At 36.0% G+C, this 27,940-nt stretch overlaps 2 protein-coding genes and 2 long non-coding RNA genes across 6 annotated transcripts; 2 read left to right on the top strand and 2 right to left on the bottom strand.

The window, feature by feature from the left end:
* The first annotated feature begins 1,169 nt into the window (after positions 1-1,169).
* LOC116405019 (pyruvate dehydrogenase E1 component subunit beta, mitochondrial-like) lies at positions 1,170-3,498 on the top strand. Of its 3 annotated transcripts, none has more exons than XR_004218075.1 (6): positions 1,170-1,783; positions 1,949-2,032; positions 2,121-2,152; positions 2,255-2,317; positions 2,519-2,574; positions 3,126-3,477. XR_004218075.1 is itself a non-coding variant. In XM_031888528.1 (6 exons), the coding sequence occupies exons 2-6, from the start codon at positions 1,949-1,951 to the stop codon at positions 3,145-3,147; spliced, it is 252 nt and encodes an 83-aa protein (XP_031744388.1). In that variant the 5' UTR covers positions 1,170-1,783; the 3' UTR covers positions 3,148-3,498. The 3 variants fall into 3 exon arrangements, 1 of the variants encoding a protein (XP_031744388.1); XM_031888528.1 differs by having other exon boundaries at positions 2,121-2,147; positions 3,126-3,498; XR_004218076.1 differs by lacking the exons at positions 1,170-1,783; positions 1,949-2,032; positions 3,126-3,477 and having other exon boundaries at positions 2,041-2,394; positions 2,519-2,933.
* A 5,870-nt stretch (positions 3,499-9,368) lies between these two features.
* Positions 9,369-11,246, top strand: LOC116405127. The gene is made up of 6 exons (XM_031888834.1): positions 9,369-9,857; positions 10,074-10,194; positions 10,277-10,630; positions 10,751-10,873; positions 10,940-11,000; positions 11,063-11,246. The coding sequence occupies exons 1-6, from the start codon at positions 9,369-9,371 to the stop codon at positions 11,244-11,246; spliced, it is 1,332 nt and encodes a 443-aa protein (XP_031744694.1).
* A 1,913-nt stretch (positions 11,247-13,159) lies between these two features.
* On the bottom strand, positions 13,160-14,361 carry LOC116405205. Its single transcript, XR_004218367.1, has 3 exons — positions 14,312-14,361; positions 13,810-13,851; positions 13,160-13,419 (listed from the first exon to the last, which is right to left on the bottom strand). It is a non-coding gene; the product is annotated as an uncharacterized LOC116405205 (long non-coding RNA).
* A 12,413-nt stretch (positions 14,362-26,774) lies between these two features.
* On the bottom strand, positions 26,775-27,706 carry LOC116405310. Its single transcript, XR_004218500.1, has 2 exons — positions 27,672-27,706; positions 26,775-26,949 (listed from the first exon to the last, which is right to left on the bottom strand). It is a non-coding gene; the product is annotated as an uncharacterized LOC116405310 (long non-coding RNA).
* Positions 27,707-27,940: the final 234 nt, after the last annotated feature.

The raw sequence follows: 27,940 nt of genomic DNA, 5'->3' as shown, positions 1-27,940 counted from the left end.
TTTTCTCATATCCTCAATTTCTTGAGGTGTCTTAGGACATTGTTCCTTTGACAAATGAATTCCATAGATGTATAATAGCATACCCTTTTTGGAATTCTACATTTTATATCTAGACAACATTTTGTCTATATAAGATGCTTGAGACATGGCTAGTGTTTTGTTTTTGCAGTTCTGTACAATTTGGATCTTAAGAACGTATTGTGCATTTCCCAGAACTTTCATTTGAAATTGCATAGCTAGCCATTTCTTGATATTAGTATGAAATCCTATGTCCTTTTCCAATAAGTAGAATATCATCTACATACAAGACTAAGAATACTACAATGGAATTGACGACCTTTTTTGTAAACATAAGGTTCGTCAACCTTTTGTATCAAAGCCATAAGATTTGATCATAGTATCAAATCTTATATTCCAGGATCTAGATGTTTGTTTTAATCCATAAATGGATTTTTGAATCTTACAAACCTTTTGTTCTTGATCTTGATCTATAAACCCTCTAATTGAGTAATATAGATACTCTCTTCAAGATTTTCATTCAAAAAAAGTTGTCTTGACATCCATCTGCCAAATTTCATAATCATAAAACATGGCGATGCATAAGACTATTCTAATTGACTTTAGCATGGCAACGATAGAGAAAGTTTCTTCATAGTCTATGTTAGAAAGAGACATGCGCAGTGGAAAAATGGAATACAAAATTACCCTAATTGCACCTATTTAACTTGCAACCCTAAATTAAAAGAATTAGGGTTTAGGAAATATTATACCTTTGTATCTATTCGAATATGAACGTCTATACCTCTCACAAAATTCCAAAAGTTTTTGAAACCAAAATGTAACACCTTAAACTTACACTACTACAAAAACAGGCTTTCTTGACGTTTGTAGTTTTAATTACTTGACGTTTTTTTGAAGAAAACGTCAAGAAAGCGGTGATTTCAAAGAAAAAACGTCAAGAATTTCTATGAAAAGGCGGAGATATGCCAATCTTCAACTTTCTTGACGTTTTTTAAAACGTCAAGTAATATATTTAATGTTATCGACTTGGACGTTTTAAAAAAAACGTCAAGTAATAAAAAAAAAGGAAACACGCGTTAATAATTAGGTGAGAATTAATCCTTTTGCCCTAGAAATTAAAACGCATCTTCTTCTTCTTCACCCCTAAGCATTTTCGAAATCTCCACCTTCACATTGTCGTCGCGCTTGAGTTTTTGAAATCTCCAACTGAAATCACCGTTCTTGAAGTTGGGGAAGCCCTATCCCACACCCATTCTTGACGTGATTCGAAATTGGTCGTCACACTCGTTCGAAATCACCATTCAAAATCGCCACCGAAGATTAATTCCATCTGTTCACACTCAATCTCCGTCTGCCATCCACCGTGCTTCAAGTCGGGCTCCTTCAAAAATGTCATCCATCGTCGCTTCTCTATACAAAAACTCCATCCTTCTTTATTTAGAGATTAGAAATTAATTCTCATTCACGTATGAAGATATCTTGATTTGTGATTTGAACCTTTTGTATTTGTATAGAAGCGACGTATTGCTCATGGTGCTTTGGGTTTTTTGGGTTAGAAATTTGAACCTCACGCATGAAGAGGTTAGAAATTAATTCCTCTTCCCTCTTCACGTATAAAGTTGGGGAAAGTCCATATATCACATGGTGCTTTGGGTTCTCCTTACAAATCCAATGGAGTTGATGATTGATATGAGAAGATACAGATTGATAGAAGGAGATATGGCTTATAAGGGACCGTATTTTCCCTACTGTCACACAGTAGGTGAGTAATGTAACTATTTTCCATTAACTTTCTCTACCTTCCTATTTCTCTTGGCTTATACGGTTGTATTATGGTTGAGAGATGGTCGTCCATCTTACTGCTTGATGTTGTTTGAAAACAAAAGACTGACCATTTTAAACCAAAATTTGTCCCGAATATGCACAGATGACCGTGAGGGATACTCTAAACTCTGCACTTGATGAAGAAATGTCTGTTGATCAAAAAAAAAAAAAAATTATGAGAGAAGAGGTGAGGGAGAATGAACACAAACCCATTTATGTTTGTATATTATATGATTTGTCTACACTTATGATTAATTTCAAACATTTTGATGCAGGTCGGAGAATATCAGGAGACTTATAAGGTTAGGTAGGTGGAAGAGATGATCTCTACTTCACATGATATTTGAATTTCTTATTCATTTAATTGTACATTTTAACAATTTTTGGCTTTTTTATTCCCTTCAATTAGATAACCAAAAGGCTTTTGGAGAAATATGGTTCTGAGAGGGTTCTTGATACCCCAATCACAGAGGTTGTTTCTTAACCCAGAAACATTGTTTTCCGTCAATTTTATTGAACTACATTGTTATTTCATCATTGCAGAAGCTGGTATTTGTATCCAAAATTTCTCCATTCTATTGGAATTTTTTTATATTTTTGCAATTTATTATTCAATCAATCACTTCCCTCTTTGTTCATGCTAATAAAAATCTAGCTACTTTTGAAATTACAGGAGGTAAAATGCAGAACATTTGTTAACCAAGTCACTTATTTCGGACTAAAAAAAAGGTAACAACCAATTTGTTAACCATGTTTGCACTTTCAATATTGTTTAATTTTTTTGTGTTACACTTTCATATTAACTATAGTTGCAAAAATAGGTAACAAGAAATTTATTTTTTTAGAACTTAAAACAACAATGGTTGGATATCCAGTTGTGATTTATGCATATTTTTTGTATTGGCTTTTTGTTTGATTGTGTTGAAAGAAAGTTATAGTTCAAAGTGTTAGAGGCTTGGCCACCTTAGATTTGCAATTCCATTATGTCTTACTCTTTCGTGCATTATAATTATAAGTGTGTAGAAAAACATGTGGTGTTTGTTTAATTATACAATGTACTTACTTTCCCCTCATGTGTGCATTATAAGCATTTTCTGGCTTACTAATAAGTTCATTGAAATTCTAGTTAATTTATTTATGATCTATCGCTAAACAATTACACAAGCTGAAGTGAATGAATAAATGTGCAAACACAAAATCTACTATGATGTTGAGTTGAATAGTGATGGTTGGATTTCTATTATGCTATGTTATATTAATTATCATCAAAGTTTTTTCAGGCTGCGAGAACCGGTGACTTAGAGCTTTTTCGCCGCGACTTGGAGCTTTCTCAAACTGTTATTGGGAAGTTTTTGGATAGTTTTTAGATAAGTTAGTTAATTTAGGAAGTTGAGTTGAACTAGGATGTTGAGTTGAACTTATGACAATATAATGAGATTGTTTATATTATTTTTGCAAATGATATGAAATATTCATATATGTATTGTTTTGGAAATGATTATATATAAATATGGTGAAGCATTTTATTTATATATGATTATTTTTCTAACGCTTTGCACTATACTAAAAAGCCTTGATCTTCTTCCCCCCAATGTTTTCATAAACTTCTTAAGACAGACCCTGACCTTGGTTAGGCTCGGATCTCCTTGGATTATCACCTTCTTCCCCTGATATGTAAATGTTAACATCAGATTCTTCCAATCCACTCCAGTCGTTCCCAAGGAATACAATCACTACATTCCAAGTATGGCAACTACCCCTCCGAACTTCAAGGGTAAAAACTCATTCACTACCTTCTAGTCTCCCAACATTAACTCAACATCTTCACAAATTACCTTCCCTTTGACTACAGTGCCCGAGCCCAAAATGACTCCATAATTCGACGTTTCTTTTGTACTCAGTTGCAACTCTTTCACTATTTTTTTCTGAAATGAAATTGCGTGTGACTCCACAATCAATTAGTACTATAGCCACCTTCCCTTGTATCATCTCTTTTACCTTCATTTTCCCTAGGTTGGATAATCCCACCACATAATTAATGGATAATTCCACCACCACCTGACTCTCCTCTACGATCTCAGGGGGATTCAATTCTTTCTGATCAATTCCTCCTTCAATAATTTCATACTCCTCGCCTTCTTCCTTCACAACAATCATTCGCAATTCCCTTTGCTCTTTCATCTTGCATTTGTGGTCATGAGAATATTTCTCATTACAATGAAAGCACAATCCCTTCTTTCTAGATTGAAATTCAGCCTCAAATAAGCGCTTCGTCTGTCCCTCTTTCCGTACTTCCTCTTTTGTTGTTCCTCGTAGAGTAATAGTTCTCATCGGCCAATTCATTCCTCCTTTACTTTCTTCTGCATTCGCAAATGGTATTAGCCTTGGTGCTATTGTGGGAGTTTATCACCTTTTCTCTAGAATATCCAGAAAGATTTGCTTCCTGACATCTTCCTTGTTCTCTACCTTTTGCGCGATTAGTATCATTTGTGCTAATCCCTTCGACTCACATAAATCCATCTCCGCCTAGATCCACAGTTTCAATCCTGACATAAATGTCTCTTTTACCACCTTCTCTAATAGGTCCGACAAAGGAGCTACCCACTTATCGAATAAATTTTGATATTCCTCTATCGTTGTCTTTTGTTGAATTTGCAAGAACCTTACATACAACGATTCCTCCCTCACGGATCGAAATCGCACAAATAATTTTTCCTTCATATTCACCCAATCTACAAAGTTCTCTCGTTCTTCTTCAGAACGGTAAAAGTTCAATGCTAGTCCCTCAAAACTAATAGTGGATACAGTCATTTTCTCAAATTCAGTAAGTTTATGAATGTGCAAATACCTCTCTACGCGAAACAGCCAAGAATCGGGATCATCTCCATTGAATATCGACATCTCCACCTTCTTAAACTTATTGCAGTCATTATTACTTTCATCATCTATTTTCTTTTCTTCCTTCCTTGTTTCGTTCTCCCATCTTGGTCACCCTTCGCCTTCGTCCACATTCTTCGTCGATGAATTGTGCATTGTTGTCGATTCCATAATTCGTAACATCATCTGATTCTACCTCTCCATATTTTTGGATATTTTGGCCAACGTCTTTTCGATCACCAGTATCTTACTAATCTCTTTCTTAATGTCTTGTATTTCCTGGTCAAACGTCTCCATCTCTTTGATCCGAGTATGAACCATTTGCATTCTTCTTGCCCGAGATCAATGCTCTGATATCAATTTGATGGAAACCAGTCTTGGAATGAAATTGCTACTATATTATTAATGATAGAATAGGAATGAAATCCTAATTACAATATGATATCCCTCTCTCTGTTATCCTCTCTCTCAAGGAAGAATAGAAATTCACTTTCTCAAACAAAACCTAACTTTCCCGCCACGATTACTTTTTATTTATACTAACAATAAGGTAACTAAACCTTCCCTTTACTAACCCTCACATGCTATTCATGTGCACGTGATATTTTTTTTTTCAATTTCTTTGTCCCTCTTCCGCTGTACATATGTAATATGGGGGTCTTTCAGATTCCTCATCTTTTCAAAACCTCCAATCAAACTCAATGCTAAGTTTGACTGCTGCCTTCAGAGTGACGACCCTCATTTTCCCCCTTCGGTGGTTTGGGGAGGATTCCTCCTCTTTTTAAAGCCCTCAATCAAACTTGATGCTATGTTTAGAACGCTAAGAATAGGTGGTCTAGTTTTGGTTAGGCCAAAAGTGAAATTTTCCGCCAAAAGCACTAATAATTAGGGAACTCAACACATTCTACTTGACTTAATCGACTTCACTCTCTAATTTTTATGAGCTTTTTCAATGCATATTGCATATGTTTTTTTTATAGTTGTTGATTGTGTCACATTTTTATGGTTTGCATTTACAAGCCTCTTTTTTCTTTCTTTGGCATGCAATATGGTAATTGGCCCTGCTAGAATCGGTGGGGTAATCTCTCTATGGTTCTACACTTAGTTTCAAAGTTTGATTATTTCCTTCGAAGTGACAACAAGCCTCGTTTTCCCCTATTGTGGATCAGAGAGGATTCCTCCTCTTTTCAAAGCCCTCAATCAACTCAATGCTAAGTTTAACTGCTTCCTTCGAAGTGACAACAAGCCTCGTTTTCCCCTATTGTGGATCAGAGAGGATTCCTCCTCTTTTCAAAGCCCTCAATCAAACTCAATTAGAGTAAAAAGGAAATAATTTCATCTCGGGCGCGTGTACCTCACACGTGTCTCTCTAGGATTTCCAAGTTCTCTCACTCGGCTGGTGAAGGAGGCGAATGCCTGGTGAGTGCTGCGGTCAGCAAGGGATCAAATTCGAAGGTAATTCATTCGGTTTTGGCAGATTGAGTGTGAAAACTAATGTCATTTGGTATCCATTTCGAAATTGATTACATTGATCATTGAACCATTACGAATGATATTCATTTTGATTCGGGAGAATTAACGTCTGTCCAGAAATTGTTTAAATCTATTTCCAAGCTGAATTGATTTGAACTATCTTGAAAGTATTGTGTGTGGTACGAATCGATTTATTGGCAACCACTTCTGGGTTTGAAGACCATGATTTAATTCACTCGCTGGAGGGATCTCGCATGAATCTCCTCCGGTTGAATTTCATCTCTTTTTAGTTCATTCGTGTTCCCAGATTGGGCCGAAAAGATCATCACAGATGTTGGGTTGATGTGCTAAGCATGAAACGATGAAGAAATTATCCAGTGACGTTGGGAGGGTGAAGAAACGCATGATGTCAAGCCTTCAACGCGTACATGATATGGCGGCGACACGACCGAAGGGCGGCGACTGCAAAGGCTGACCTTAATTTATGTGAGGAAGAAACGGTCGGACATGAGTGGACCCGAACGGTTTTACGTGAATCGTGAAACATATAAAAATCAAAATACAAGAAATGGACCGAGCGGAGATGTCCCATGAAGATTGTTGGCCCAAAGGCGTGTGGCGATTATTTTGAATGAAACTTGATGAAGCCTAGTAAGCCGGTAAATGGGCTGAAGCGAATGGTGTGGACACATTTATGAATGGAATTGGTCATGGATCTCTGGTTGATGGGCCATCGTTGAATGATGGCCACCCATCTCACACGAAACTGGGATCTCACAGAAGGAGTGCTTACCTGCTGGTGCTTCAAGTGTTCAGCATGTTGGGCAAATTGCAGCGACCGAAGGATATGGACCTGGGCTGGATGCTATTGCAAGTGCCCCAAAGATTGGGCCGGTTGATGGGCATTTTGAATGATGGGCCAGCCATTAGAGAACCGTTTGGTACTAATTCAAATGGTGGGCCGCCTGTTCCGATTCGTGGGCATGAGGTGCATAAATCTAATAATTCTGGAGGTGCAGGTAAAAATTCATGGGCTTCCTTATTTGGCTCAACAAGAGGTTTCTCTATGACCTATACACCTCTGACTACTGTGGGAGAGAAAGTTTGTGGTGACCCGTTTGAAGAAGTTATTAGTCAAGGAGTTAGAGTGTGGGAGAACTCCCTCATCAGGCAATTAATTGATGCAAAATTGTCGTATCTAGTCATCTATCGTCTTATAGAGAAGATTTGGGGTAGAATTGAAATGCCAACAATTACTCTGATGGAGAATGGGCTCATCTGCTTTGAATTCAAACATCTGAAGTCGATAGAGTGGATCTTATCCCGTGGCCCATGGCACCTTGGAGGCAAACCTATGCTCCTCCGCAAATGGACTCCAGGTATAGTTCCTGAATCCTTTGTCTTTGATTCAGTTCCTGTTTGGATAAAGTTAGGGAGGATTCCGTTGGAGCTATAGACGGATGTTGGTTTGACTGTGGTAGCGAGTGCAATAGGAAAACCTCTTTCAGTTGATCTTGCTACTAAAGAGAGGCGTCGTCTTTCTTATCCCGTATATGTGTGGAATTGAATGTGGACAGTATTATGCCTGCCGAAGTAACAGTCAACCTTAGAGGAGAGGAATTTATTGTAACTGTCACTTATGAGTGGAAACGGAAAAAATGTAACTTGTGTCGATCTTTTGGACACTCGCAAAACACCCTTTAAAGAGGCAATGAAAATAGTAAAAAGGAAGCTGCAAGTAAAGAGGTTCCTGTTAAAGAGGTTGTTCCTACTAAAGAGGTGGTTCCAGATTGTGGGGAGTATGGAGATGTTGTGTTGGAATCCTTCCAACACATGGAAGAAGGAGAAATTATTACCCATAAACTGCCTGAAAAGGTGGAGGTAAAATCGGAGGAATTTACCCCAGTTGACAGGAAAAATAGGGGAATGATCTCTATTTGGGACAGAGGGAAAAGGGCGGAAGTGAGTATCACTAACTCCTTTAACAACCTCATGGAGGTGGATAAAGGAGATAAATGGCCTTTATCTATAGTGGATGGCTCCCCTCCTCCCTTACGAGTAGATGACTCTTCTATGGTCGTTTTGAGTACTACAGGTGATGTAATTCCTATGGGAGAGGCGGCTCCCATACGACCTCATGGTTAGTTGGTGTACGTGGAACGTGCGGGGCCTTAATAGCCCTGTAAAGTGTAGAGCGGTGAAGGACTTCTTAGCCGTGTCTACGGTGGGTTTCTATTGCATCCTGGATACTAGAGTTCGAGAGGAGAACTTTGTCTCGATATCTAGAAGATTTAGTGATTCGTAGGGGTTCATTAGTAACTACAGCAATAGTGGAGTAGGTCGGATGTGGATTATGTGGAAATGTAACAGATTCGTGTTCACGACTAACGAGGTTGTCCACCAGTTTATTTCTAGTCTAATAACAGATTTGATCTCTGGGAGAAGGTAGAGGTTCTGTGTGTGTATGCCTCTAATAGTAATATCGAGAGACGTGTTTTATGGAGGCGAATAATTGAGATCTCTGCTGGTTGGAGAGGACCGGGTATGGTCTTTGGTGATTTTAACACCATCAGACTCCACTCTGAAGCCTTCGGGGGTGCTCCGAACGTGGAGGATATGGAGGAGTTTGACATGGCTATTCGAGAGGCGGACCTTGTTGAACCCGCGGTCCAGGGGAACTGGTTTACTTGGACTAGTAAGATACATGGGTTGGGTTTGATGAGGAGACTTGATCGTATCCTAGTGAATGATGAGGGGCTTAGTACATGGCCTAACATGTGGGTTAACGTCCTCCCGTGGGGTATTTCTGATCATTCTTCCATACTTGTCTATCCCAGTAATCAGCGAAGCCAACAAGTGGTCTCTTTTCGTTTCTTTAACCATTGGGTTGAAGAAGCGTCCTTTATGGATGTTGTGTCCTCTGCTTGGACCAAAGATACTAGAGTTTCTCCAATTGTGAATAGTGTAAGGAACTTAAGAAATCTCAAGTCGATTCTTCGCAGACATTTTGGTAGGCATATCCGAACCATCAGTGAGGATGTTCGTCTTGCCAATGATACCATGGACCGAGCTTAAAGAGAGATGGAGACGAACTCTCTGTCGGAGGAGGCGACTAATCACGCGAGCTTAGCCACGATAAACTTTTGGAAAGCGTTAGAGTGGAGGAAGCCGCTATGCGCCAGAAGTCGCAAATCAGATGGTTGAAGCTAGATGACCAGAATACTGCCTTTTTTCATCGATATGTTCGATCAAGGCAGAGCAGCAATGCTTTGAGATCAGTTATTGACCCAGATGGAAATTGGTTGACTAACCATGATCAGGTGACTCAGGTGGTAGTGAATTATTTCAAAGATAGTCTGGGTTCTCAGAATATTAGCTATAGAGAGCTCTCTACTTGTATTGAGGAGATTGTTCAGTTTAGATGGACTGAGGAGTGTTGCCAGGCCCTCCAGTCGCCTATTGGCAGGAAGGAAGTGAGACGTGTTCTGTTCTCCATGGATGGTGGAAAGGCTCCAGGCCGTGATGGGTATTCAGTTGGCTTCTTCAAAGGAGCTTGGACAGTGGTTGGAGAGGGCTTCTGTGATGTCGTCTTACACTTCTTTGAGACCAATTACTTCCCTCAAGGGGTGAATACGACTGCTATTACACTTATTGGCGAATCAGTTGGCGTCTTACACTTCTTTGAGACCAAATAATCAAGAGAGATGGTGTTAATCGATTGGAGGATTTCAGCCCTATATCTTGTTGTAGCGTTATTTATAAGTGCATTTCAAGAATATTGGCAGATAGGCTTCGTGTGTGGCTTCCTTCTTTTGTTAATGGAAATCAGCCAGCTTTCATCCCTGGGAGGAGTATTATTGACAATATTCTTCTTTCAGGAGCTTGTAAGGGCATACCATTTGCACAGAGGTAAACCTCGGTCCACTATGAAGGTTGACCTCCAAAAAGCTTATGATTCTGTTAATTGGGATTTCCTCTTTGGCCTGCTGATTGCCATAGGTACGCCTTTAAGATTTGTGAGTTGGGTTCGAGCGTGTGTGACTCTCCGATGTTCTCCATTATGATTAATGGATCGTTGAAGGTTTTTTCCATGGGAGGAAAGGACTTAGACAAGGTGACCCTTTATCCCCGTTCTTATTTGTGATGGTCATGGAGGTGCTTTCTCGCATGTTGAACAGCCCACCTCAGAATTTTCAATTCCACCAGTTTTGTGAGAAGGTCAGATTAACTCATCTTACTTTTATAGATGACTTGATGATCTTTTGTACTGCTGATAATCATTCTATAAGTTTCATAAAAGAGACTATTAAGAGGTTTGGTGAGCTTTCAGGACTGTTTGCTAATCTTGCTAAAAGCTCAATTTTCTTGTGGGGGTTAATAGTTCGAAAGCTTCTCGGCTTGCTGCTAACATGGGTTTTTCCATTGGTCATCTCCTGTTAGTTATCTTGGGCTTCCTCTCCTCTCTGGAAGATTGCGGAGCTCTGATTGTGATCCCCTTATCAGTGTATTACCAGTCATATTCGGTCTTGGTCTGCTAGAGTGTTATCTTTTGCAGGTAGACTTCAGCTTGTTCGCTCAGTCCTTAGGAGCCTTCAGGTTTATTGGGCTAGTGTGTTCATGCTTCCTATGAAAGTCCACAGAGACGTTGATAAGATCTTGAGGACTTATCTGTGGAGAGGTAAGGAGGAGGGAAGAGGTGGTGCTAAAGTTTCCTAGGATGAGGTTTGTCTTCCTTTTGATGAAGGAGGTCTTGATATTCGTGATGGATCTTCTTGGAATATAGCTAGCACGTTGAAGATATTAAGGTTGCTACTTGTTAAATCTGGTAGTTTGTGAGTTGCTTGGGTGGAATCTTATATCCTTAAAGGGAGTCGCTGTGGGAGATCGATGCTGGGGTGGGTCGATCTTGGTGCTTTAAGGAAATCTTGCGTAAGTGGGATATCCTTAAAGCTCATGTTAAGATGGAGGTGGGCAATGGAAGGAAGTGTAGAGTATGGTTGGTTCCATGGATTCAAGGTGGGCCGATTATCCAGCAGTTTGGAAGAGGGTGATCTATGATGGGTAGTCGGTGGGATGCGAGGCTGGTGGATTTCATGGGTCGGGATGGTGATTGGAGATGGCCGCTTGTTTCTTTGGATTTGATGGACATTTGGGATAGGGTTCAGGGAGTGAGGCCGAGTTCGAATGTTGAGGATAGGTGGGTTTGGGTGTCGGGGAGTCATGATAGTTTTTCGATCACTAGTGCGTGGGAGACTATTCATCCTCATAGTAGTAGGGTTGGCTGGTCGGGTTTACTATGGGGTGGGGGAAATATTCCTAAGCACTCCTTCTGTGCTTGGTTGGCCATCAGGGATAGGTTGGGTACTAGAGATAGCTTAAGTCGGTGGGATAGGTCGATTCCTTTATCGTGTTTGCTTTGTGGAGGGAACTATGAGTCTCATGATCATTTGTTTTTTTTCTTGTCATTTTGGGTGGGAGATTTGTGTCGAGGATCCTTTTGCTTATGTCATCTTCTCATAGAATCGGTTATTGGGGGGTTGGGTTATCTTGGATTTATAATCAGGGGGGTATTGGAAGAGTGTGAGGAGAAAACTGTGGCGCCCTTCTCTGGTGTGCTACAATTTATTTCATTTGGCAGGAGCGAAATCATCGTCTTCATGGAGGTGCTATTCGGGAGCCTATGGTTGTATTCCAGCTCATTCGGTCGTGTATTAAAGCGCGTGCTGCTTCTTGGTTGGATGGTGTTCATGGTCTTATTTAATGTTCTTTTCGTTTGCTTTCCCGGGTTGTGGGGTTTCTCTTCTCTTTATTAACTTTGTTGTCTTTCTCTCTTCTTCTTGTCCTTTTAATGTTTGGAACACAAGTATGTTTCTTTTGGTTTTAGTTCTTGTTCCCGAGATGTGGGGTTGTTTTGGGTACTTATGGGTTATTTTGTCTAACTACTTGTTCTGTGAGTGTTGTTCGCTCTTTTGTCTTGACCTCAGACTGTGAGGTCCACCTTGTTGTTGTATAATATTATCATTACCTTTTCTCAAAAAAAAATCAAAGTCAATGCTAAGTTTGACTGCTCCCTTCGAAGTGACAACAAGCCTCGTTTTTCGCCCTACTGTGGATCGAGGAGGATTCCTCCTCTTTTCAAAGCCCTCAATCAAACTTGACGTTATGTTTAAAACACTAAAAATAGATGGTCTAGTTTTGGTTAGGCCAAAAACGATGTTTTCCCCAAAAGCTCTAATAGCTAGGGAACTCAACATGTTCTACTTGACCTAACCGACTTGACTCTATATTTTTTTATGAGCTTTTTTTAATGCATATTGCATATGTTTTTTTTATAATTGTTGATTGTCTCACTTTTTTATGGTCTGCATTTACGAGCCTCTTTTCTTTCTTTGTTATGAACTGCGGTAACTAGGCATTGCTAGAACCGATGGGCTAACATTTCTATGGTTCTACACTTAGTTTCTAAGTGTGATTGCTCACCTCTAATTTTCAAAACACTTAATTTCTAAGCACATACAATGTTCACCTAGAAAAAATGAAAATTGTTGTAGTTAAGATCAAAACTAAATAGTTTATGAAATAAGACATAAGAGATTTGATTTTAACAACCTTCCATTGTACTTGGGATCCACTCTGGCTTTGTGCTGGAAAATTGGTTTGGAGTTGATCGTAAGCTTTCGGTTGCTCTTCTTGTAACCTTTAGATACTCTTCAAAGCTATAAGCTTTGCTTCCCGACGAAGAATCTTCTACTATTACAATACATAAGAAAATTCTATTTCATAAACCCTGTATCATAATTGAGGCTGATAGAATGATTATTCTATAACCCTACCGATAGTTTTCATTCTTAACATTCATAGAACGTTGCATGGCAGCTATCCAATTCTATTTCATGTTCTCTAGAATGGCTCGGTTTAACAATAATGTTAATTTTTGTTTTCTATTTTAAAATAATAACGCTGCTTACTAAATCTTTTTTTTTTTCCATTTGGCATTCTACTTTTTCTACTCAGCTTTCTTTTCCTAGTGATAACAAATAATACGGGTGATAAAAAACTTAGTCACTCACTTGTTGCAGCCACCGAAAGCCCTTCTGCTTTAGAAATAGAAGATGGGTTTGAGTAGGTAGATTTACTTGCATTGTATGTGCTGTTCATTGAACTCTCAATTTCATCGAGACCAATTTCTCACTCAAACATGGTCTTGCATTCTCTAGAAACGTCCTACAAACAAAAATGAAGAACAAAAAACTACAATAAGGTCTATGAAAAAGTTACAAAGGAAAATCTCAAAAACTGATATGTAAGTCATAACAACCTTAAGTCCTCTTACCGTGGGTTAAAATGCACGTAAGGTTTTTCCAAGAGTCCGAGCAACCAGCATGTAAATAAGTTAAGTCAACTAAATTTGCTATAAATTTACTCGTATTAACATTATCATTGTTATAGACTTGACAACTTCAAATTTATCAATATAAAATATGCTTTAACAAAACGTACCTTGAGGTTCCTCCAACCTTATTAAAAAAGCAAATAATCCAACAATTTAACAAATTTATAGTGCATATTATGTATATCAATTGATCACAACAAAAAATAAGATCGAACAAATACCCATGAGTAATATTTAGCCACCAAATGAATAATGATGAAAACCTGAAAACAAAACCGAGAAAAAAAAGGAAACAATTCATCAACAAAACAAATTTAGGGGACTAAAAAATTGCTTACCTTATTACACACTTCAAAATAAAAAAGGTATCACAAATAAGTCCATCAGTAATAACAAAATAAAAAAGGGCAATGTGCAATTGAATTCTGCAGTCGTAAAGCTATGCTAAAGGCAGTATGAAATCAAACTTGAGCACTAACAAGAAAATTTGCAAAACAAAAATTATTAGACATCACTAACTAAAGTACCAGCACAACAATGAATGTGTAACCTCCGCAAGAGCAAACCCGAATGGAGAAGAACATGAAGAAATATATAAATAGAAGAAACATAAAAGACAAACATGAAACACATGGAAATATACAAAGGGGATAAATAAAAGTACAATTATAAAGTGATGAAGCACAAATATAGGTATCAACAAAACCAGAATACAAGTCTTACCCTATCTCAACTGTCGAGGAGTGTTAACCAACCGTCGGAAGGTTGGTTTTTTTTTTAGAAAAAATTAATATTGTCTGAATTCTTTTCCAAGCCACTAACCAGCCCCTCCTTATCTATGATCGGCGATCAACTCCTCAACCTCTAATTACATTTAAAAGAGTGATGCAAACATTGTGTGAAATCCCAAACCTTTGATGGATCCCACCATCACTCTGTTTCTATCCCATTCAAAACCTCATTATTTTCAAGAGAGGCCTCAAAGCTTCTTCCAATTAACATAAAAGAAGAATGAAAGAGAATGAGAGAAAGGGAAAGTGGTTCAAAAGCTATGGAAAAAAAAGTAAAAGAAAATGGTCTACTCATTGGCACATCTTGCACAGATGATAATGTTAGGGCAAGGCAATGAGAGACATAATGCTTTTGGAGCCTTCTCCTCTACTTTCGAAGATTTTAACAAACTAAAATATGCAAATGTTACAAGAAAGATCTTTGGAGATTTGAAATAATCCAAAATAAAGAAAAAGGAAAACCCCAATATGTACAAATTTCAGAATCTAAAACTTGAAAAGTGATTGAATGATGAGATATGTTGAACAACTTTTAATTCCCTAAGATAAGGAGATTTATCTGAAGGTTCGAGAATAATGACATGTCCTAAACTAACCCACCATTTCGCAACAGTGAACCAGTTTGATCGTTAGGGGACAACTTTTGATAATAAGTGCACAACCATGCCCCAATTCCAATGTTGCCCAAAAGTAAAGGCCTTTCTTCACACTGCTCCATAAAAAAAAGTTCGGCTTTCACATAAAGATCTTATTTCTTTTTTATTGCTCCAAGAGATCTAATAGATCTATTTTCACCACACAAATCCCTTTTGTTATCATGGAAAATGTGTTGGTTGTGCTCAAACCAAGTCTCACTATTATTAATATTGAAAAATGAAGAGACAAAGCTCAATGTAATGAGGATTATACAAAGAGCAATAGGATAGAGGATCAACAGACGCACTTGGACATCTCAATTAGGTTGACACCCCCTTAGCGCCCTCATCACATCCAAAAAGCGACAACACAAGATCAAAACCAAAAGCCACAAATAGAAGGCTTTTTTTGTGTTTGTTTTGCCTTTGGACATTACTCCTTTGTTATGGGTTTTAGCTTGGTTGGATATGATGAGGGTGCTATGGGGTGTCAACCTAGTTGAGATGCCAAGGTGCACCCCTTGATCCATGGTTACATGTTCATTGTATAACTCTCTTGTACTCTGAGTTTTTGTCTAATTATTATTATTATTTTAATATTAATAAGAGGTTGTCTCCTTTTCAAAAAAAAAAAAAAAAAAAAAACAAAACAAAACAAAAGCCACAAATATAAAACCAAACAAAATGATAAAATAATATGTCCAAAACAAAATCATAAATCATAGGTAGCAGGTCGAGAACAAAGAAGAATAAGCCTTGATTTAGCAAAAAAATCCCAACAAATATTGAATGTTTGGAGAAGACGGAACCAACATTTCGATACAAAGACATAGTCAATTAAAAGGTGCTAAATATTTTTCATGTTATCAACACAAATGGGGCAGACATGAGGTGGGAGGACATGGGAGAGAAGTTTTCTTTGAAATACTAAAGCACGGTTTAATTTTCCAAACAACTTAATTCATATGGGGAAATTTATCCAAAGAGTGAGCTAAATAGCCCAATGAGTGATTGTTTTATAAAACATCGTTTTGAAATATTAAGTTTTTAACAATTAACTCTTAACATAAATGAAATCAAATTCAAACAACTTATCTCAAACTTTCCCTTTCAGTTGCTATACCTAGAATCATCGAGACGAAAAACAATAAACTAGGCATAGAAGCCCTATCCCGTGATACGATACTTACGAGATGAAATCTAGGCATCAATTGTGCCTATCTCGTTATAACTACAATGAGATGGAAAACTAGGCATTCGTACAGGGTCTCGTCCCTTGAGATGGGAAACTAAGCATCTTTAAAAGTCTTCATCTCTTATCTAATACCAATGATGGAAAGCTAGGTATTTACTGAATATCCAAATCAAATGACCTCTATGCACAAGAAAATCTCTCCCGAAGGGTTGCTATATATCTTAGAATATTTTAGGTATAGACTAAAACATGCTAATATTATTTTCAAGCTTAAACATTTTGAAAACTTAGCACAATCATGATTGCTTGTAATTTTCATTAGTAAATTCATCAATAAAAACATGTTTACCAAAATGTTTCTAAATGCATGCTTTGGAAATACTTTATAAGTCAGTATCCTCAAATATTCAAACATCAAAGCATGCTTGAAACATTTGATAGTAAATTCATGTTTAGAAATCAACTTTAAACTCATTTTTGTCACTTATAGAGAGTAGCTTGGACCCTTGGCTTATAAACTTGTTCGATCTCCTTCAGATCTAAAATAATGAAAATAATGGGAAATAATTCCATTTAAATCCCATTGATCATAAAAATATCAAAACTTTGCTTAAAATTTCCAAAACCACAAAAACAGTCGAAAGACATTAGCTTGCGTACAAAATATTGTGCAGAAGTTGGCAGGCGCGCGTAGGGCTTGCCTTGCCATGTCTCGTTCTAACCTCATGTGCAGCGTGTCACAATCACAACTTTTCAAACACGGAACAGACTATTGTGCGGCACTTGTTGTAACTCGATGAACACGTCAGTTGTATGAAATTCGATACGATGTAGCCTCCCTACAAGTTTTAAGAGAAATTGGTTTTATTAAACATGAGAGAGAAAGGAAAGCATTGGAAACATCGTTAAAAAAAACTTTGAAGACTGTCCATTGCAAAGAGAGCTTAAATTGCAAAGAGTACCTCTGTGATGAGATTGGTTTGTGGAACCAATTGGGATGGGAAAAAGTTTAGATATATTTGAGAGAAACTCTTTTCTTTTTGCAAAGAGCAATAGCGTTAGCCTTATTTTTTCTTTTTTTATTAATTCATTTTTTTAAGAAAATTGTTTTGTTCTAGATATTATAACTCTCTTTCCTTCTAGGAATAGAAAATGAAGTAGAAGAGAACCATATTAATTTACAAAGAATTAAATTAATATATATTTCAAATCTATTGATTAATTAAACATTAATCAATTAGTTAATAATTAATGAAATCGAATTTAATTAAATAATATTAAACTAAACTATTAATTAATTCTCCAATTAACTAATAACACTAAATTATTTATCTTATATTTAACTTAAATTAAATTTGAATCATATTCAAATATAAGTTTCTCTCAATAATTTTAATATGAATCCAATTCACATTAAATTAATATTTGAACTCATTTAAATATTTTATCTCTCATAAATTAATTTTGAATCATCCCAAAGTTAAATTTATATAGTAAAGTTTGATAAACTTTATATTATAATGTATCACTATACATTATACTAATTCCCAAGTTAAATTCAAACATTTTAAATTACAACCAATACAAATAAATCTCATTACCCTTTACGAGCTAGGAAAAGGACCTAATGGACCTACAGATCAGAAGCTACAACGATCTAAGATTAATTGGCTAAACTCATTAACCACATTAATCAATATTCGTTAGCTGTGTGTACACTCCACTAAAGACTCACAACTGAACTCTTCTCACTAAAAATATATTTCTATGTCCACGGATATAGACCAATAATAGTAAGTTAGTCCTCCACAAGTGTTTGTATCACCAGTTGGATCAATTTACCGCTTTACCCTATGTTACCTCTAATCCTTAAAAACCAGTGCTCCTCTAATGAACAACTTGTTTATGGTCCTACTAATAAACAAAACCCCTCTCATGTCATCGAGAGGGTACGGGCCCTTTGTTCATGTTTTGGAGACACCATTTAAGCTAACATTCATCTACTTACCCTAAAGTAGGAAATGAGTGAATTCCATTTTGTGCAATTATAATCCCAACTCCACACTCAGTCTTGTCCCCAAAATCACTACTACAAAAACAGGCTCTCTTGATGGTTGTAGTTTTCCTTTCTTGACGTTTTTGAGAAAAAACGTCAAGAAAGATGTGATTTCAAATAAAAAAACGTCAAGAATTTTTATGAAAGGCTAATTTCAACTTTCTTGACGTTTTTTGTGCAATTAAACATCAAGTAAGATGTATTTTTTCTTGACGTTTTTTAAACGTCAATAGTATATAGTTTTCCTCGATGTTTTAAAAACGTCAAGAAATTTATAAAAAATTCTTAACGTTTTTAAAATGTCGAGATAATTCTAAAAAGTTCTTGACATTTTTACAAACATCAAGAAATTTATAAAAAATTCTTGACGTTTTTAAACGTCAAGATAATTCTAAAGATCATTGATGTTTTTACAAACTTCAAGAAATTTTAATTTGTTTTTGACGTTTTAAAAACGTCAAGAAATTCTAAAAAATTATTGTTTTAATATTCTTTTACAAAACACAGCGTTTCAATTAGATCACTTCCCCTTTTCTTAATTAAACCTAATTCGCCGCGACTTTGTCCTTTCTCCACCCGAAATCAAAGCGTCTTTCACCTAACCTTCCTTCGCGTTCATCTATGCATTCATCTGCGTTCATTGCCGAAAAAGACTTCCCTTCGCGTTCATCAGCATTCACCTTCATTCATTTGCGTTCATCGTCCGTCACCGTTCGTCTACTTTGCGTTCCCTTCACCTTCGTTGATTTGCGTCCGTCTGTTCACCGTTCGAAATGCGTAAACACATTCTCTGTTCGAAAACGAGTAAACACGTTCACCGTCCTTCTGTCACATTCCACTTTCGCTAAACCTCTATTCGTTTCCAAATCCTTCATGGTTACTCATTCGTTGTCCCTCAAAATTGTCGTCCTTCTCTACGAAAACGTCGTCCTTCTTTTGAGTCTTCATTCCCCTTTATGTCATCCTTCTGTATTTAGAGGTTATACTTCATTCCCCTAAAACTTCCATTGGTTTCCATATTTCAAGAATTTGAAATTTTTATAGGATATTGCTAGTGGAAATTAAGTCAATTATGTTTGCTCCCAAACTACCTCCTGACTATGCTGTCTGGTTAGGAGAAATAAAGTCTTTGTCATATTTCAAGGTAGTGTATGTTAACCAACACTTAGTGCATTTTTGTGTTTATGAGCTTATTTTAGTTAATATGTTTTTGTAGGAAAAATATGATGTCAATATGGCATATTATACGATGAAATTGTAGTCGTTTAACACAAAATTTTGAGGTTCTTTTTCAACTAATTATGCTTTATCTAATATATTTTTCCAAATCTTAAAGAAGAACTTTTGATTTCATTGGAGTTTATCATTAGAGGCATTACTATATTGGCTGCCTCTCAGTGGGCTATAGGTTTTCCAATGGTCATTTGAGACTGGTTGATAATAGCAAAAGTTAGAGCTTGAGAAGAAGGAGCGAAGAAAGTAGTGAAGACAAAAGAAGAAAGAAAGCTGAGTGAAAAACGAAAATTGACAAGGTAGAGATGTGACAATAACAAACCCTTGATAATTAAAAAAGGATGGTGCCAAGAAAATTTAAATACAAAAAAAATGAAGGTTCTTGCAAGTGTATTGAGTGAATGGGAGAAAGAAAGGATAAAAAAGGTAGAAAGAGAGAAAGAGAAGTCAAGGGTAGAGATACATAGCTTTGTATATAGAAACTTTATGTTTATACTCCATTATACGTTGTGGAGAATATAACATCCTGATATGTTTGATTCAATTTGAATGATGCAATTATTTATTTTTCTGCAATAATTCTACTTCTAGAACCTAAATTTTGAAAGCCTACTAATTTTTCAGAATTAATTCGAGACCCCACTTTTTCTCCCCTTCCTACCTACGGTTACTTTTTGCTTAAACTTTAAAAGTTGTTTGAAAATTTTTGCTGAAACTTGTAAAATTTGTTTGAAGTTCGTATATCTCTCACATATTGCAAGGTTTCTTAATTATTTTATTGAATTTCCTACATAAATGCATTCAAATATGAGTTGACATTATTGGAAAAGATCCGTCATCCTAAAGTAGTTCAGTTTTTTGGTGTCGTTACTCAGAATTTGCCTATGGTGATTGTTTCTGAATACCATCCGAAGGTATGGATACATTTTCTTACCCTTTATTTTATTCTAATGAAAATTATTTCATCATGTTTCATTCCAAGCATTTCATTACATATTTTGTTCATATATGATGAATGGTGATTAGTTTTTGTATCAACTTATTCCCTCTTCCATGTGTATTTCATCTTCCAGGGTGATATATATCAATATATTCCCTCTTCAATTGATTCTTGTTTTTACTCTTGGCTTATAGGTTGCTACATGATCGTATATTAGGAGCAAAATTGTGCAATTAGTTTATAGTTAGGGAGATTTCAATAGTAAAAAGCAAAGAGAGTAAATGGTAACAAAATCATATTGTTCACATGAAATGATAAAATAATCATTACACATTTACAAGAACAGTAAATAAATTATGTGATTTTCGTGAGAAAAATGAAGAAGAAATAGCTTCTAACAAAAGTGAATATAAATTAAAGGAGAATATAAAACTGTTGAAAATATTTATTTTCAATAATTCGGAAGTTCTTTGGCTATATATAATGGAAGAGAGCCTTTCCAAGGTGTGATGCCTGGCGTCAACAACGACGCGCTTAGCACAGATACGGAACCGAACACCATCTTCTTGGTGTTTGTCTGTGCAAAAGCCTCGAGTGGCTATGGTCTTCTTCTTCTCTGTGAGGGAAATGGTTGAAGTTGCTAGACTATTTCAATTACTATGTGAGAGGTGGCTGAATTTTATTGGACCTCTCTTCTTGGGCTTACTTTTTACAATTGTTTAACAATCTCTCTCCGAATATACCTTCGTCCCCTTAGCTGCTTCCCACTTTGGTAAAATTGCCAAAGCTTTATGTGTACATTGCAAGAGATAGAGGAGCAAGGCAAAATAAGGTTATTGGAACAAGGCGAAAGTTATCATTTCGTGACACAAATTGAGTTTTCTTGACAAAATTTTCGCATTGTTAATTAATGACATAAATTATGTGTCATTAAAAATTACCCTAATAAAAAATCAATGTTTTCCTTCAATCATACGCTTTTTGATTTAAAACAAATAATTCGAAGCTTTCATCCCACTTGTGAACAACAACCGAAAAAAACCTTACTTCATCCCACATCGTCGTTGTCTTTAGCTCTCTCGCAAATGCTCTCTGGCGACGTTCCCCCCTCTCTCGCAAATACTCTTCACGACTTTTCCTCTCTCTCAAAATTAAGCTCTCCACCCACCGTTTGAAGGAACTCACCAAATTTGCAAGTAATTGAAGAATTCGTGGTCCATGAGATCGATTAAGTCCATTTATGAGTTAGTTTGATTAGATTATGTCACATATACATGTATTACAATTAAGGGACACTTGCGAAAATGGCAAAATAAGTTATAATAATTAAGTCCATAGAACACATACTTTATTATTTGAGAAAGTGACAAAAACAAAGACCAGCTCACACATCAAGAGGTAAAATGTCACAAATGCCCTCGTTATTGATGTACATTTGATACACCTTATACACGTCTGATACACCTAATACCTCTTGATACATTAAGTCCATTATATGAGTTAGTTTGATTAGATTATGTCACATATACATGTATTACAATTAAGGGACACTTGCGAAAATGGCAAAATAAGTTATAATAATTAAGTCCATAGAACACATACTTTATTATTTGAGAAAATGACAAAAACAAAGACCAACTCACACATCAAGAGGTAAAATGTCACAAATGCCCTTGTTATTGATGTACATTTGATACACCTTATACACGTCTGATACACCTAATACCCCTTGATACACTTGATACTTCTTACTGATACACTTGATACATTTGATAGATACAATTCATGCACTCGGTACTCATTGATACACTCGATACTTTTTGATACACACCTGAAACATCTTCATACACATAATACTTCTCGTTACACTTGATTCTTCTTGATACACTTGATACCCTGAGGCCTTGATACACTTGATTAGTTTGATACACTTAAAGACTTCACTTATAAGTTTGATACACTTGATACACCACTAATAAACTTGTTATACTTCATTGGTACACTTAACAAATTTGATATGTTTGATGTACATGCACTACAAGAAATTTACCCTTTGTCGATGACAAATATCGTCAGTAAATCTTCAAAAACTAATCGACTTTTCATTTGCCAACGAAATTAAGCTGTCAACACACACTGTCACGTAGGTCTGTCGGAAGATCCTCTATCGATGGCAAAAAATAAACTGTCAGCAAAAATAGGAACTATCGATGAAATTGAACCATCAGTGTGCGTGTGTGTGCGCTCGTGTGTGTGTGTGCGCTCACGTGTGCGCATGTCCACGTGTGCTTGGGTGTGTGTATGCGCACATACATGTGTACGTGAGTAGGTGAGTGCGTGTGCATTTGTGTGCGTGCGGTTTGGTGTGCGTGTGCATGTGTGCGTTTGTGTGTGTGTGCCTACGTTCGTGTGTGTGTGCGTGTGTGCACGTGTGTGTGTGTGCGTGTATGAGTGCACGCGCGTGCAAGTGTATGTATGTGTATGCGCGTGTGATTGTGTGTGAATAAGTTGATATTTTTTAATGTTGAGTTTCTCCCAATTTTAAAACAATAATTTAATTATCTTGATATTCAAGCCATTAATATTATTGTGAGATAAAGATAGTGAATAAGTTGATATTTTTTAATTTTGAAATTCAATTAAAGTTATTTTGATACAAAATCTATTGCTGAGATTATCAAATTCTGAAAAATAATAATTTTGCTATTTTGAAATTCAAATTCAATTAGGTTATTTTGAAATTAGTAAGATTAAATAAAGTTAAAGTCTTGAATCCATTAGTTGAGTCCCGAGATATTAAGAAAAAAGTATGATATGAGTTTATGTATCTTTTTCAGGTAAAAAATAATTAAAAGCTGATAAATGCATAATATAAATTAATTACAACATAGAAAAAAAATAATTTTAGTTGGAGACTGTGGATATTTTGGTATTTTATAAAATATTATGCACGTGCAAAAAATGTTATTTGCTAAAATTAAAAAAAAAATAGTTTTGTCATTTTTCAAAATGACCCATAAAAATGTTGCTATATCTCTTATGACAGAGTGTATATCTACTGGTTCATATTCGACCTGTTTGTTGCTAATATAATTGGATAAAATCGCATTATATTGAAATAATTACACGAATGACACTTTTAAGCCAATATTGATAGAAATTATAGTTTAATTAATGTTATTAAGTCAAATGAACATGGTTTAAAAGTCCTTCTAAACACAATTAATGTAGTTGTTTTTTAATTTTAACTCATTTATACATCTTTATGCATATGTGCGTGTGTACGTGTGCGCGTTTAGGTAGGTGTGCGTATGTGTATGTGTGCGTGCGTTCGTGCGAGTGTCCGTGTGCATGTGTGTGTGGGTGTGTGCATGTTTGTATGTGTTTGTGCGTGCGTGTGTGTGCTTGCGTGTGTGTGGGTGTGCTCGCACGTGCGTGTTTGTGCGCGTGTGCGTATGTGTTTACGTGTGTGCGTTTGTGTGTACGCGTGTGTGCGTTTGTGCATGTGTGTGTGCTTGTGCGCGTGTGGATAGGTGTGTGTGTGTGCATACGTGAGCGTGTGCATGTGTGTGTGCGTGCGTTCGTGCGTTTGTGGGTGTCTGTGTGTAGGTGTGCGTGTGCGCGCGTGTGTGTAAGTGTGCATGTGTACGTGTGTGCGCAGTGCTTCTATGCTTGTGTGCAAACAAGTTAATATTTTTTAATGTTGAGTTTCTTCCAATTTTAAAATAATAATTTAATTATCTAGATATTCAAGGCATTAATGTTATTTTGAGATAAAGATAGTGAACAGGTTGATATTTTTTAATTTTGAAATTCAATTAAGGTTATTTTAATACAAAATCTATCGTTGAGACTCTCAAATTCCGAAAAATAATAATTTTGTTATTTTGAAATTCAATTTTGTTATTTTGAAATTCAAATTCAATTAGGTTATTTTGAAATTAGTATGATTGAATAAAGTTATTAATATCTTGAATTAATTAGTTGAGTCTCGAGATATTAAGAAAAATATTAGGATATGAGTTGATGTATCTATTTCAAGTAAAAGATAATTAAAAGCTGATAAATGCATAACATAAATTAATTACAATGTAGAAACGAAATAATTACAGTTGAAGAATGTTGATATTTTGGTATTTTATAAAATACCATGCACGTGCAAAAAATGCTAGTTGCTAAAATTCAAAGGAAAAAGTAGTTTTGACATTTTTTAAAATGACCCCTAAAAATGTTGTTATGTCTTTTATGACAAAGAGTGTAGATCTACTGATCCATATTCGATTTGTTTTTTGTTGGTAAAATTGGATAAGACCGCATTATATTGAAATAATTAAACGAATGACACTTTTAAGCCAATATTGATAGAAATTATAATTTAATCAATGTTATTAAGTCAAATGAACATGGTTTAAAACTCTTTCTAAACATAATTAATGTATTTGTTTTTTAACTTTAATTAATTTACACATCTTTGTGCGTGTGTGCATATGTGCGCGTGCGTGTGCGTGTGTGGATGGGTGTATGTGCGTGCGTGTGCGTGCGTTGTGCTTGTGTGCGTATGTGCTTGTGTGCGAACAAGTTTATATTTGTTAATGTAAAATTTCTCCCAATTTTAAAATAATAATTCAATTATCTTGATATTCAAGCCATTAATGTATTTTGAGATAAAGATAGTGTACAAGTTGATATTTTTTAATTTTGAAATTCAATTAAAGTTATTTTGATACAAAATCTATCGTTGAGATTCTCAAATTTCGAAAAATAATAATTTTGTTATTTTGAAATTGATATTTAATTAGGTTATTTTGAAATTAGTAAGATTGAATAAAATTAAAATCTTGAATCAATTAGTTGAGTCCCGAGATATTAAGAAAGTTATGATATGGGTTGATGTATCTTTTTCAGGTAAAAAATAATTAACGTTATTAAGTCAAATGAACATGGTTTAAAAGTCTTTCTAAACACAATTATTGTAGTTATTTTTTAATTTTAATTCATTTATACATCTTTGTGCATATGTGCGTGTGTGCGTGCGTGTGCGCGAGTGCGTACGTGTGTGCGTATGCGCGTGTCCACGTGTGTGTGGGTGTGTGTGTCTACGTGTGCGTGGGTGTGAGTGTCCACGTGTGCGCGTTTGTGCGTGTGCGTGTGGGTGTGTGTGCGTATACGCGCGCGTGCGTGTGTACGTGAGTGGGCGTGTGCGCTTTTTGTGCTTTTCTTTCAATTTTAAAATAATAATTTAATTATCTTGATATTCAAGTCATTAAAATTATTTTGAGATAAGGTTATTTTAATATAAAATCTATCGTTGAGATTCTCAAATTCTAAAAAATAATAATTTTGAAATTTTGAAATTCAATTAGGTAATTTTGAAATTAGTAAGATTGAATAATGTTATTAAAATGTTGAATCAATTAGTTGAGTCCCGAGATTTTAAGAGAAAAGTTATGATATGAGTTGATGTATCTATTTCAAGTAAAAATTAATTAAAAGTTGATAAATACATAACATAAATTAATTACAATGTAAAAACAAAATAGTTATAGTTGGAGAAGGTGAATATTTTGGTATTTTATAAAATACCATGCACGTGCAAAAATGTTGTTTGCTAAAATTGAAAAGAAAAAGTAGTTTTGCCATTTTTCAAATTGACCCCTAAAATCGTTGGATTTTTGTGTATTCCCTTGGGCTTTCTTGTTCAATATTTAGTCAAATTGCAGTATACATAAAATTTGTGTTTGTTACGTCACAAGATTTCATTCACTATTTGTGTCTGTATTATTTTATATTTTAAGAGGAGACTCCATTTAAGTGTTGAGCTAGTAATGGGAGGGACTACCGTTAACCCCAAAATTACAAGGTTTCATGTTGCTTACTGGATCATTAATGATTCTTCTCTATCTTTGGCTCATCAAGTGGTGGAGTTGGAACCCCCTGAAAGTGTAGATTTAGACTCTCTACCGTTGTCAAGAGCTGTTAAGTATGCAAAAATGGCCTTGAGAAATCCTATAAACTCTCTAAACAGGAGACATTCTAGTGTAAGAAGAAATGCTCAAGTCCTTGAAGAAATTGAGGACACAACTCCAATTCCTAGCATGCTTTTCTCCCTAAGACTATGCTAGTCCTAGTCGGGGAGTGGCATTTATCATCCCAGAAAGACACACATGTATCACCTCGTGTTGGCACTTCCATTGCAATGCACAACTCTGACATATATTGTAACGACCCAACTTTTCTAAGTAAGTCGAGGTCGTTAATTTTTAACAAATAAAAGACTTTGATTAATATAAAATGAAACATAAACTAATTTAAAAAAATCTTTAAGTCAGGCCTGAATTTCAAACATTCAAGAAAACATAAAACAATACTATTTACAATAAACGTTCGTAAGCAAAATTTCAATTCATCTTAAACCTCACAAGAACCCATAAGCGGAAGCAAACAACATATTTCCTATGGCATCATGCTTCCTTCCTGCCCCTCGCCGGTTTGCCACCTTTATTACCTTTGCCTGAAAATTAAACATAAGAAGGGTGAGTATTTAAATACTTAGTATGAGACCCTCTACTGGTCCCGTCAGGGGAAAACAAATTGTTAACGTTCTATTGGGACACCCTGTACAGTCGCAGTCTTGTGATCCTGTAGGATACACATCTCAGTCTAACGCCCCGAGGGACGTACATATCAGTCTAGTGTTCTGCAGAAACACATATCAGTCTAATGCTCCCGAAGCTGTATAATAAATTGGTGATCCCGTGGGACACCTACAAGGTACACATCCCAATACAAGCTAACAATTTTCCCCTCATTCCATTCAATCCATCTTTCAGTTACTTCAAAACACAAGGTTCTTTCTCTCAACGTCCTAACAGTCAACTTATTTTAGCTTTAGTCATATGTCTGTCAATAATATACTAATACGTCAGTCAATCAAACTATACAGTCAACACACCCTCAGTTCACCAGCACACAGTCATACTTTAGCGTAACGTACACCAATCTAAACGAAAATCACAAGTTCACATCTGTGTCTCATACAAACACAATCTACAATCTTCGTCCTGTCCACATACACACACTTATATATATATTCCATGACAATCACGATATACATTCGACGTTAAGTCTACTTCAATTCATATGCATTCATATATATTTTCAGTCAAACCACAGTATACATTCAACACACATACAGTTCACAATCACAATTGAGTCCGGTAGAAAATCCCTTACCTCAAAGTTAGGGAAGCTCCTTAATCACTAACGTCCTCGAAACAATCCTAAGCATAAACAACACAAAATTCAATTACTTTCACGATACATATCCACTTATTTTCCTCAACGTAAGTTTCAACTCACCGATATAATGGCGAACTAAACCTTCAACAATTCACAATCTGGTTGTGAATGTAAGGGAGCCTAACGTTACTCCCAACACCTCAACGCACGAATGTCGAACTCGCAGCAAAAATCCTAAGTATGGGTCGGTCAGCGGTCAGCCA

Source organism: Cucumis sativus, chromosome 7 (genome assembly GCF_000004075.3).
Source record: "Cucumis sativus cultivar 9930 chromosome 7, Cucumber_9930_V3, whole genome shotgun sequence".
NCBI lineage: Eukaryota > Viridiplantae > Streptophyta > Magnoliopsida > Cucurbitales > Cucurbitaceae > Cucumis > Cucumis sativus.
This window is presented reverse-complemented; position numbering and strand designations above follow the sequence as displayed.

Bases quoted from the DNA above. Each gene is read 5' to 3' on its own strand.
- LOC116405019 (XM_031888528.1), top strand. From the start codon at position 1,949: ATGACCGTGAGGGATACTCTAAACTCTGCACTTGATGAAGAAATGTCT. The intron at 2,033-2,120 runs GTGAGGGAGAAT...ATTTTGATGCAG, and splicing joins AAAAAATTATGAGAGAAGAG to GTCGGAGAATATCAGGAGAC. The intron at 2,575-3,125 runs GTAACAACCAAT...AAGTTTTTTCAG, and splicing joins TATTTCGGACTAAAAAAAAG to GCTGCGAGAACCGGTGACTT.
- LOC116405127 (XM_031888834.1), top strand. From the start codon at position 9,369: ATGCGCCAGAAGTCGCAAATCAGATGGTTGAAGCTAGATGACCAGAAT. The intron at 10,874-10,939 runs GTAAGGAGGAGG...CTTTTGATGAAG, and splicing joins GAGGACTTATCTGTGGAGAG to GAGGTCTTGATATTCGTGAT. The intron at 11,001-11,062 runs GTTGCTACTTGT...ATATCCTTAAAG, and splicing joins AGCACGTTGAAGATATTAAG to GGAGTCGCTGTGGGAGATCG.